Raw genomic sequence first — 12646 nt, forward strand, 5'->3', positions numbered from 1 at the left:
CATGTGTAACTGGAACTAAACAACAGAACAATCGCTCCTTTACAAAGCCACTTTTCCAAGTCCTAAGAAGAAACCTTTCAATACACAGCCAAGCCTGGCTGAGAAACTAAGGAAAAGGTGTAATTTACCACCCTATGCTGATAAACATATGCAACAAGCCTACACACAACAGGCTGAGTTGGTATTTTCAAATCCATCCTCATTATAGAGATTATAGAAAAATGCAGGTTTCTCTTCAATTATTCTCCCTCCCCCCCCCCCCTCCCCCACTGCTGCCTCACACATTGCCTTTTTGACGGCTTTTCCTGCTTTAGGGGAAATTCTTCCAAACCTCTAAGATTAATCCTTATGGTAGTCAGTAGCTACAGACATTGGATCTAATAATTTTCTTCTTAAAATTCAAAAGGGAGTTTTGCCATTGATTTTTAATGGAATTTGGATGATGAAACCCTTTATTATTGCTTTTCTTCAAGAAAAAAAAAAAGATTTAATTAATTACCACATGAACCTTGGACTCTTAGCAGTGTTAGATTGGAGAAGGGAAGACAAAATTAAATAAGAATCTAAAAGTAATTGCTGATGTCAGCTTCTTCTCAAGAAAACACCAGTGGTAGAAATTTCACATGTTCACATGCATAATTTATCTGGTTTTGGAGCAAATTTCATAAAGCTTGTTTCATTAGAAATGTCAATTTCAATATCAATAACATCAATTTCTTGCCAACTCCCATCACTGCAGGGTAGTTACACATGATGCAAACTTGCTACAAGCTGGAAAAGGAAACTGCTATATATGCTGCCTGCTTCAGGAATGCGTGTGGTCTGGTATATTGGGCTGCATCAAAAATCATTGCACGTTTTTGGAAACAGGAAGGGCTGATGACAAATTTGATACATGTTAACAGTGACAATTTATGTTTCAGAGTTCCATCAGCAAAATTTTCTGATCACTCAGGAACATTAAGAGTGTCTCCGCTGCAGAGTGTCTGCTAAAAAAATACAACTATATATCTGTTAATAATATCAAAATAAACAGTTATCAGAAATTTCGCTGGTGCAAATCAAAACTATGTGCAGACAAGCTATTGGCTGACAAGGCCCGTTTGAGAAAGAAGTTCAGCGTAGCCCACTGGCTGTAATCAGATTCAGAATTTCTCTCACTGACAAAATAAATCACAAAAGTTTTCCCAAAAGAGTGTATTTGTGATGGTGAAGTATTGGCCTCTCCCTCCCATACTGCCAGTATCTGTAAAACACACTGAAGTCAATGGATGTCTACCTGACTTGTAGACTAGGTTTTACCCTCTTATGTTTCCTTTTTATTTTTAGATTTATATGTGACTTCTACCTTCAAACTAAATCATAGAATCACAGAATCATAGAATGGTTTGGGTTGGAAGGGACCCTTAAAGGTCACCTAGTCCAACTCCCCTGCAACAAGCAGGGACATCTTCAAGTAGGTCAAGTTGCTCAGAGCCCTGTCCAACCTGACCTTAAATGTTTCCAAGTATGACGTATCCACCGCCTCTCTGGGCAACCTGTTCCAGTGTTTCACCACCCTCATTGTAAAAAGTTTCTTTCTTATAGATATGTTTAAATCTTTGCTCTTGTAGTTTAAAACCATTACCTCTTGTCCTATTGCAACAGTCTCTACCAAAAAGTCTGTCTCCATGTTTCTTATAAGCCCACTTTTAAGTACCAAAAGGCTGCAATAAGGTCTCCCCAGAGCCTTCTCTTCTCCAGGCTGAATGACCCCAGCTCTCCCAGCATGTCCTCATAGGAAAGGTATTCCACGCCTCTGATCATTTTTGTTGCCCTTCTCTGGACCCACTCCAGTCCTGTGTTGAGGACTCCAGAGCTGGATGAAGTACTCCAGCCTCACCAGAGCAGAGGGGCAGAATCACCTCCCTTGACCTGCTGCCCATACTTCTTTGATGCAGCCCGGGATATGGTTGGCCTTCTGGGCTGCAAGCGCACACTGCCAGCTCACATTCAGTTTCCCTTCCACCAGTACCCCCAAGTCCTTCTCTGCAGGGCTGCTTCAATCCCTTTGTCTCTCAACTAGTACCGATATTATTGCCCTCACCCAGGTGAAGGACATTGCACTTGGCCTCATTGGAGCTCATGAGGTTCACATGGGGCCACTTCTCAAGCTTGTCCAGGTCCCTCTGGATGCCATCCTCTCCCTCAGGTGTGTCAGCTGCACCACTCAGCTTGGCATCATCTGCAAACTTGCTGAGGGTGCACTTGATCCCACTGTCTATGTCATTGTGAAGATACTAAACAGTACTGCTCCCAATATAGACCTCTGAGGGACACTGCTTGTCACCAGTCTCCATCTGGACATGGAGCCATTGACCACTACCCTCTGGATGTAACCATCCAACCAATTCCTACTCCATTGAGCAGTCCACCCACCAAATCCAAATGTCTTCACTTTAGAAAGAAGAATGTTGTGGGGGACATTGTCAAAGGCCTTATAGAAGTCAATAGACAACATCCGTAGCTCTTCCCTTGTCTACTGATGTAGTCACTCCATCACTGAAGGCTGGTCAAGCAGGAATTGCCTTTGGTAATGCCATGCTGTCTGTCTTAAATCATTTCCCTGCCCTCCATGTGCTTTAACATAGCTTCTAGAAGGATCTATTCCATGGTATTCCCAGGCACAGAGGTGAGGCTGACAGGCTGGTCATTCCCTGTGTCCTGTTCTCCACCCTTTTTAAAAATGGGTGCATTGTTTCCATTTTTGCAGTCACTGGGGACTTCACCTGACCACCATGAATTTTCAAATATCATGGGGAGTAGTTTGGCAACTACATTAGCCAATTCTCTCAGGACTCTGGGAGGCATCTTGTCAGATCCCATAGACTTATGTGTTCCTCAGAGGGCCACAAACTGGATCTTCTTTTACAGTGGGAAGGACTTAGCTCTCCCAGTTCCTGCCTTGTGGTTCATCCACTCAAGAGGTGTGAGAAGAGAGATTGCCAGTGAAGACTGAGGCAAAAATGTTACTCAGTACCTCAGCCTTCTCGTCTGTTGTTACCAGTTTATAATCATTGCTCATTGTGAGGGGTACACTCCCTTTGATCTTCTTTTTCTTGCTCTCCAAGGCTTCAGGCTTCCTAGTATAAGCAATCAGAACAAAAGGAAATCCCAGCAGCTTTGAAATGGCTATTCCAAAATTCAAGTGGGATAGTTATCACCAAAAACTCCTTGACCTGTGTCATATTGTACTGCAAAACACATCCTGAGATTGTTCCAAACACTATGCAAGAACTGACTGTGATTAGGGTACAGCTTAGCAAATGGCAAACCTGGAGTCAAGAGTCTTAGTTTGGGGAAAGGTTCTCTGTGTAGTCTTAGAGATGTCCGTAAAATACCCATCCTTAAAAATAGGAGCATCCTGGCAGAACAAACCTGAATGTAGTGATACGTTGTCTGTCCATGCCTGTTTCTGCATGAAACCCCATCCATCGTCTGGATGGGGGAGCCCAAAGGCTACATTAAGCCCAGTCTACAGTTTCTTATTCAGCTGCTTCATTCCTGGTTGAGCAGATAGCCACTGAGACCAGGGGGAGCTTGCCTGAGTAAATCAGTGGAAAATTAAGAACCAAGTCGTGAATCATCAGACAGATTTCTTTCTTCTCCTTAGTATCACCTCTTCTTAAATCCCAGTTATTCTGCCTCTTTAAGCAACTCGGGGGGGGGGAGGGGGGGGGGGGGGGAAGCTTCCTCTGCCTTGCTGCATTGTTTCCTTTCCCTCCTCCTCTCAAATCAAATTTAGAAAGACAGGTAAATAAGCTGTGTAACTGCCTCTTGCCTCGCCATTCCAGCTTGATGCCCTTCACAGCAGTCCCAGCTGACAGGTTCACTGCTGAGCTACACAAAGTTCTTCCTGTCGGCGTGGGTGGTCTGAGTCACTCCGCAGTGAATCTGACAGCTGAGCACCGTGATATGGACCCGGGGCAACGAGCGGGCTGGGGAGGTGCAGCTTGGGTTTCATCTGCTGCGCATTCGTCTTGAGTCCCACGGGCAGGGCATAGCTCGCTGTGGCACACCGCAAGGCTCAGCAAGCCGTCTCTTCACTTGAGAAGCTAATTCTCCTGCTGTAAGCAAATGTTTAGATTAGTATTTCACCCATTCATTTGTGGGGCATCTATCTAATTATCCCTGAATGACTGCAGGATGAGACACCCCACATTGTTTATGATCTAGGCACAAGGGACTAATCTAAAACACAGGCTTAGTGTCTCGTGATTTATAACATCAATAGCTTAGACCCTGATACTACAGGTTATTCCGATAAGACAGACCTTTGCATATAAGTGGTGTCCTTATCAATCAGTCAAGTCAATCAAGGGTGATCTCCTACACAGACATCTTGAATCAGGGTGATGGGATCATCTCAGATGCAGTGGGAGTTTGCCACAGGTAACAGAGAGTGGAAAGATTTTCCTTCCAAACCTGGGCACTTTACATTAGGTCCAACTACAATTAGGAGAAAGCACCAGTATGTAACGTTTGGAAACTGGGGTATTCTAGTTCCTAACACACTCAAGGCTCCATCCTGCTTCTGTATCAGTCAGCCACACTTCTTGGTTGTCACAAAGCGTACTCAGCAGCCTCTGGCCCATTATAACTGGGAAGAAGTCTGGCTCCTCCTCACCTTGCCAGGGGCTTTTGCTGTAGCGGGCCATTCATTCTGCAACCAGTCGCTTGCTGTAGCTCTCAGAATGAATAAGATGACCTACCACAGTTGTGCAAGAACAAGAAATTAAATATTTATAAACAGTTGTATTAATTCTGTTTGTTTATTACCAATAACTTGAAGTCCTTGTCCTTAGAGAGAGCTAGCTAACCAGAAAGTTTTGGATGTTAAAGTGTACCATTTCTGAGTTATGCCTAAGCATAAAAACATATGAAAATGTTTACAAGGGAAAATGTCTATATTTTTTTCACCATTGTTTAACTTAAACATTGCAAATAAGTTTGCTAAAAGTTTCCACGAGGAAAAATCATCTTGGGTTGAAGTAACGAGTGGAAAAAAGCAGTCCTAAAGGAGAATTTTTCAGCAATGTATCATCATGTACAGAGAGGGATAGAGGAGGTAGTAGAGGCTGCAACACACAGCCAGATGCTAAGGTGAATTGAAACAACTGTGAGGCAGATGATGGCAGGTGAGGGCTTCTTTATGTCAACTTAATGGCATGACAGAAGGCAAGGTTCAGATCCATAAACACATCCATAAAAGAGATCCCCAAATCTGCCAATATATGAAATACCTCACATACACTTATGTATTTATATATTACATAAATCCATCGTTATATAAAATCCCATATACAGATTTATAAATATATTATACATTATATCTATAAATCAATATAGCTATTTCTATACAGAGAGATAAACCATACATGGTACTAAATTTTTTGTCATAAAATGCATTCTGTTTCAGATGTTTTGAGAATAGTGGCTTGTGAAAACAGGAGTTGTCACATACAATATTTAACAGATGCCTGGGTTTAGACAACATGCCCATTGACAAGCTGTGGTTCTCTCCTGAATACTTTTATGCCCTAAAGCTTAGGTTTGCCTAGATTATTTCTCTCCTTCCTCCTTCCCCACCCACACCATTTCTCCTTTCTCCTTCCCTGCCTCTCCAGGGTCTACCCATGAGGCAGCTACAGGGCTGAGGGGTACCCTGCATTTTTGGTTTGTATCCAGTGTGAAGAGCCTGGTTTCGTACTTACTCCCTAGCATCCCTGTGTGCTGCTTCCTCTCAGGTTCATTTCCCTGAGGACAGCTGAAGTTGGACTGTGCCCCAGGGCTGCAGGACTGAGTTATTTGGTGAATAGTTGCACCTTTGTCTTCCTGGGTCCTGTTGAGTCATAGAGATCCTCCTTGGAGTTTATAACACACTTTAGAATGAGAAAGAGGTCATGTATACATATCTTTTTGGAATTCTCTATCAGATGCTTGATATATGTCCTTGACTAATTCATCTGTAGTGTGCTCCTTTCTCCCAGTGTTTGACCTGCTCCTTTTGGAGCAGTGGCTGAGTCTAAGTGGATGCATGGAGATGTATGTGATCCTGGATTCCACCTGGCAGAAAACAGGAACTGCTGTCCCCCTGATGTGATAGTGTGGTTACCAAACATATAACACATCGCCACGTCAAGAAAGAATTGCTCCCAGTCCCACCTGGGTTTCCACCAACATACTTACCTAATGTGGAAAAGCAATCCGTGGAGAAACCATGAAAAAGTACTGATCTCTGCCACAGCTTAGCAGCAATTTAAGTAATTGTGAAAAACAGCAAGCATGTATGAAGACAGATTATATACACATGGTGGGCACCAGCTTTACAAGATTAGAATACTATTGACTTTAATAGAGTTGCTCCTACTTTACAGGGGTTTGAAAGATGACCAGATGTTTGGCAGTGCACCCCACTAGTGATGTCAGCCACTCCAGCAGGGCGGTGCATGCCAAGGAAGTACTCACATGCTATTTAAAAAACCTGGAGAATGTGTTGGTTAAAGACCTGTCCTGAAAGGTGGGACACTGAGAAATAATTCCCAGGTGCACCCTAGATTTCCTTAGAAAGTGTGGCCCACGCAATACCTGCAGACTGCAGCTTTCCATAAGAAAAATGGGAATAACAATTCTCCATTCCACTGTTTCTTTCAGCTGACTGACAAGCTTTTATAGGCTGAAGGTTCTCTCCTGTTGTATATGCATGTGGATTTTAATTTAAGCATAGCTGGGAATGCTGTGTACATGATTCAATGTCACGTAACATTCAGTCATGAACTAAAGTAATTTCAAAAGATATTCCTACAGTTCTCTTTTGTAAAGTTTTCTGTTACTTCTACAAGAAAATGCACATTTGTATTTTGGAAGTTACATCTTTCTGCTACATTTGAAACATTAAGGAGCTATTTTAATTTTGGGAGGAGTTATACCGGATGTTTGTGCTGCCGTTGAGAAGGACCTCAACAGGCTGAATAAACGGTCCAAGAGGAATCTCACAAAGTTCAGCAAAGGAAAATGCAAAGTCTTGCACCAGGTGAGGAATAACCCCAAGTACCAGTAGACACTAGGAACTGACCAGCTGGGAAGCAAATTGGCAAAAAATGGTCTGCACATATGGTGGACAGCATGTTAAACAAGAATGAGCAATATTCCATATCTACAAAGAAGGCAAAAGTCCTTCTGGGGTGCATTAGGAAAAGTATTGCCATCAGGTCAAGAGAAGGGATCCTTTCCCTCTACTCAGCACTACTGTGACCACAGCTGTAGTGCTATTTCCAGTTTTAGGCTCCCCAGTAGAATACAGACATGGACATATTGCAGTGCATCCAGAGAAGGACACTAAGACAATTAAGGAATTGGAGGACCTGATGTACAAGGAGAAGCTGAAAGAGCTGGGATTGTTGTACCACAAGAAGAGAAGGCTCAGGAGGATCTTGCAAATATGTTGAGTGGATTAAAGAAGACAGAACTAGACTCTTCTCAGGGGTGTCCAGTGAAAGGACAAGAGGCAATGGGCTCTAACTAAAATATAGGAAATGCTATTTAGGATATTATTTTTTTTTTTTTTTTACTGTAAGTGTGATCAAATACTGGTACAGATTACAAAGAGAGAGGGTAAAGGATCCATCTCTGGAAATATTCAAAACCCAACTGGACAAGTCCTTGAGCAGCCTGCTCTAGCTGACCCTGATTTGTTCAGAGGAGTTGGACTAGATGATCTCCAGAGGTCCATTCCAACTTTAACTATTCTGGTTTTCTGTGGCTGAATGGTTTCTATGCACTTTTCTCAGCTGGGAACAGTGGACTCTCACAGTACAAGTATTAACAGATACTAGGACTCATCATTGTTGCTATGCTGATAATGTGGTAGACTCATAGGCCTGCTGTCTTGCATGTAATTTCTGCAAACTACAAGTGTTTTGGTTTTTTTCCCCATTAATCATGCCAATTTATGACATACAGTCATATGATATACAGTGATTGGTCCTATGTAAAGCTATGGTTATTGCAGAAAGGGAAAGGGAATTCAGAAAACTTACTCATTTCCATGTATTCTGGAGTCAGCCCAGTGAAAGGTTCCAAGATGTAGTCAAGATCCCATTGCTGATGGTCCTTTGATTGGTTGGTGTCCATTTCCTTTGGCTCAGTTCTTTCATCCTTCAGCTTCCTGAAGAACTTCTTTAGCTTCCTGAGGAATAAAAGTTTGGATTGAACCAAGTCGTCTTTTTTTTTTCTTTCTTTCTTTTTTTTCCCTAATGATTTGGCCTAGGTTTTGCACAGCCACACAAAATAGATATATCGTGTTACTTTGATGCCCATAGGCTTAGTTTACGCCATGCTCTGAAGTTCTGATGCTGGTTATTGCCAGGTGACAGGTGGCTGGGGGCAGCAGTTCCTGTATTCTTCTGTCAAGAGGAAAGTTACAACAGCATAACACTGTTAAAGTGGAGTTGAAACCAATACTTTTTCATAATTGTTTCTCTCTGGATATGTGTTGAATGGACATCTTCCAGAAGTTCAAGCACCTTGGACCTAAATAATACCAGTAATAAGTAATAGTCTCAAAAACAACACACTGAGCACCTCTGCCTTAAGAAAGAAAGAAAGAAACGAAATATCAGAAAGTAGTGTGATACCTCCATACCACATATCTAGCACAGGTGCACTCTCCTCTCACCATGAAACTTGGGAACTTCCAATATAGTATACTTTTAAGGTCAAAATGACTGGACATATTGCCAAAAAAAAAGAGGGTGCAAAAGCGTACCGATTCCTAAACCTGATGGACTTGTGAACATTTTAGCAGCAAAACTACCTGTTGTTCACAGTAAAAGGAAATGAACGCCTCTGCTAATAAACCTGCAGCACCAGAAAAAGAAGTGTCTCCAAGATATTGATATGTCCACAGCCATTTTGGACTCCGAAAATTATTATTGACTTAAAGCCAGTCCTGTGACCACCAGAAAACACCCGCAGTTCTTCAGGTTCCAGTGCTCTCTTATCACTAGCACATATACCTGACTTTATCTAAGTAGACAAAAAAAGATGCTGCTTGTGGAACCTTAAAGGGGAAGCACTCTTTCCTTTAACCAAAAGGATGCTACAATTAGTGAAAATAATAAAATACATACCTATGAAATGTTAAGTGTAAGCATTGTCTTAATTTTATTAATAGTCTTTCATCACAGAGAAACACAATTCCCTTTTTCTATTTGGCATACAAACAGGGCTCCAAGTAATGGAGAGAATCAGATTCATAAGAGTTTCAGCAAGGTAAGCAGAATTTGGTCTCAGAGAGGCGTATCATTCCTGTCATGCACAGACAGAAATCCTACCTTTGTCACTTTGGGTTCAGTAACAAATTATTGCTAGAAAAGTGTCACTTGGGAAATATGCAGAAACAGCCTCTTCAGTTCCCCACAATGCACCCCCTACTGGAACTCACTGCGGAAGAACTGGAACTCACTGGAACTTCTCTACAAGTTTATTCCTAAGTCACTGGAAACTATAGAATTCTATAACTACTAACATCAAAACTGAAACATTTATTGAATGCTTATGTGAAAAATACATATTTCTCAACCAATTATTTTTTTTTCTGAGAGTTTACCAATCATGTATAAGGTAAAGTATGCAGATCTGTGTGGACCCTAAAAAACTTCACCAGGAGTTAGATGCTTTATGTACTTGCACAACTACATAATCTTCTTTCAGAGATTTCTCATAAGAGTTTTAGAGGTTCTGAATTTTCCTTCAGATATGCCACAGTGTATGCTAGTGCACAAACACTGTTATGGTGAGACTTGGAAATTCCCGATTTCAATCAGGAAATATTTGTGCTACCTGAAAAGTATGTGTCTTGCAATATCAACTATTCTGGTGAGTTTTCATTGCCTCTGAAGGAGAAAAGCAAAAAAACATTTCTCATCATTTCTTAGGTAAACACAGATTAGTTTTGTCTCCCAGCTCCCACAGATCAGAAGAGGTTGTATCAGAGGTTCTAATTTTGATCACGTTTTACAATAACATTGTCCATTTTGGCCAGACTATAAATTACTCACATGGGTGAGCAATTATTTGTGTTAAGTATTTCTTTGGACCTCAGTACGAGTATTAATATCAATCACTGTCCCACTGAGATGGGGACACAAATTTCACAACACTAACAAATACATAAAATTCAGAAGTAGTATAATCCCAGAGTGAAATGAATCCATCTCTAAGAGTGAAGTATTCCCCATGTCCTCCACAGATGACATTTTAAATGCATATGCATCAATATTTTCATGCTGTTTTACACATGGAGAAATTCCCATGGAAAAATGCAATAGAATGAGATATTTCTTCAAAATCAAGGAAGTGAAATACAGTTGAATTAGCCTAAAACATTAAGATTTATACTTATGGTATGTCTTTCTTTTGTAGATTAAATTTATCTTTCACAAGTATGCATGACATTATTTTATAGTTCTTCACATATGTGCCGTATGAGTGAAAATCCAGATTAATTCCAGTGATGTTTTGCCAGTAGTGTAAGCAGGGCTCTCACACAAACGCTTCCCCCACAGCTTGTGATAAATCCTTTGAACTAGAGGTGTGTGGCCTGGCGACGGGAGTGTGTGGGGAAATGGTAGCGGTTTTTGTTTGTACCTCCAGTTAAGCAGAACCGCTTTCTCAGACCCTAACTCAAGTAGCAGGGCAAGGGTTGCTGGCAAACACACTGAAGGTTTTGCTGGGTGGGTTTATTGCCTTGTCCCTGAATGTGCCTGAATGTGCACTGAGCCACACAGGAACACTGTGTCACCACAGAGCACAAGGTTTTATACATATACATATACATATACATACATATATATATATATATATATATATATATATATATATATATGTATCAGCCTGGAAATGACTACAGTGGCTACAGGATTTCTGCACCAACCAGTGTTTACAGGACCCATTCAATTTTATCACCAGTACAGAGGAAATGGGGGTTGGCAGGCACTCTTAAAAAAGATCTAGATTGCATCAGGCCCTGTCAGTCCCAGGATCACAAAGCTGCAAAAATCAATGGATCAGCTGCAGCTTTTGTTCCAGGTGCAGCTAAGACATAGCTCATAAGTCTGCTGTTAACATCCTCAGTACTTTGGCAATATCCAGATATATGGAAGGTAACTGAATACTTCTGGTACCCAGAACATACAGTTTACACAGTTTTACTAAAAGGGTGGGGAGATTTAAAATGCTCCACATGAAAGAATTAGATGGATCCTTACAAAGACATTTACCTCCTACATCATGCAAACTCAGCCATTTGAAGACACTAAAATTTCCTTTTCCCGCCTCTGCTTTTATAGCAACCAAGGGAACTTGTCTGTGACAGAGGTGATGTAGTATTCAGAGGGTAGGAGACTGGGGGCAGGATTTAAAACAATCAAAGAATTCCCAGGACACTCTTCCAGCATATCCCAATTAATTTCCTAATGTAAGGGGCTCTCAGAGGACAGTGAACAATAAGTTCAAGACAGTGCAGGTTTCTGTTCCAATAAAATCATATGAGCTATAAATGTCCCTCGTATTTCCACGGGCAGATGAGATTGAAGAGCATCTCACTGTCACTGTGCAGCAGCTGAGATAAAATTTGGGTGTGTTTAGATGTGAAGTCTGTACATGTGTGATCTAATCCTCTGGTTATAGCACCACTGAGTCAAGTTATGGAGTTTAATGCATACACATAACTCCCCTGAGGATCCAGTAACTAAAACAATAGTTGTTGTTTTTAATGTTTATTTGGAAATACACTAAATCCAGGGCTCAGTTACTCAGAATAATTTTTAATTTTTCATCTGGCTATCTATAAACCAGGCATGAGGAGTGGCATCTTCAACCTTTTTGACTTCAGCTTTGAAGAGTCTTCTTATTTTTATTTTTATGGAATTTTTTAAAGGATCAACTAACTGAATGCAAGCCAAACTAATTCTTTCAAATTTTCCACAAAAAATGTACCTTTGTGTCATATCCAAGCATGTGAAGTTTGAGACCAAACAGAAACGTGTCAGAAAGTTAAAGGAACAGAGAACAGGGATTTGCACTGTTTTTCTCCAGCTATACAGCAGTAGGGCAATGCAAATTAGTTTTGCAGAACTCTATAGCTGCACATATGATTGTGATATTAAACCCGAGTAAGCTTTTTAAATGCACTTGTGTGTAACCTGTTTTTTAATTACTCAGATCAACATTTTCAAACAAAGCTGACAGACAGTGATAATCAAGAGCTATTTTAGCTTCTGATTTCTGCATGCCAGGCAGCTCCACCAGTAAGAAAGAAGTAAAATTTGCCCATTCAGGATGAGTGTCCAAGAAGGTTTGGGCTGAAGAGGCACTGAAGAAGTCTCATGACCCCACTAGTAGCCACACGAATCTGGACAAACAGAGAAAACATTAGAACGGTAGAATAGCCATTATTTCTGGTCCTTTGGGCAGTGAATATCAAAAAGCAAAATACATTCTTAAGGAGACTGAATAGCACTAAATAAGAATGAATGTAGGATCAGGGAGAAAATAAATCAAGAACAGGTTTTTGTCAGAAGGCTACATCTAGAGTCATTACAAA

The 12646-nt window shown here is 41.0% G+C and overlaps 1 protein-coding gene across 2 annotated transcripts in view; it reads right to left on the minus strand.

Annotated features, from left to right (window-relative positions):
- Positions 1-12646, minus strand: part of ANO2 (anoctamin 2) — a 192552-nt gene that overhangs the window by 16526 nt on the left and 163380 nt on the right. For both annotated transcript variants that reach the window (XM_040596853.1, XM_040596855.1), the window contains one exon: positions 8079-8227. In XM_040596853.1, coding sequence (XP_040452787.1) covers positions 8079-8227 — 149 coding nt within the window. The remainder of the gene's footprint in view (positions 1-8078; positions 8228-12646) is intronic.

The sequence above is a fragment of the Falco naumanni genome, chromosome 5 (genome assembly GCF_017639655.2).
Source record: "Falco naumanni isolate bFalNau1 chromosome 5, bFalNau1.pat, whole genome shotgun sequence".
NCBI classification, from domain to species: domain Eukaryota; kingdom Metazoa; phylum Chordata; class Aves; order Falconiformes; family Falconidae; genus Falco; species Falco naumanni.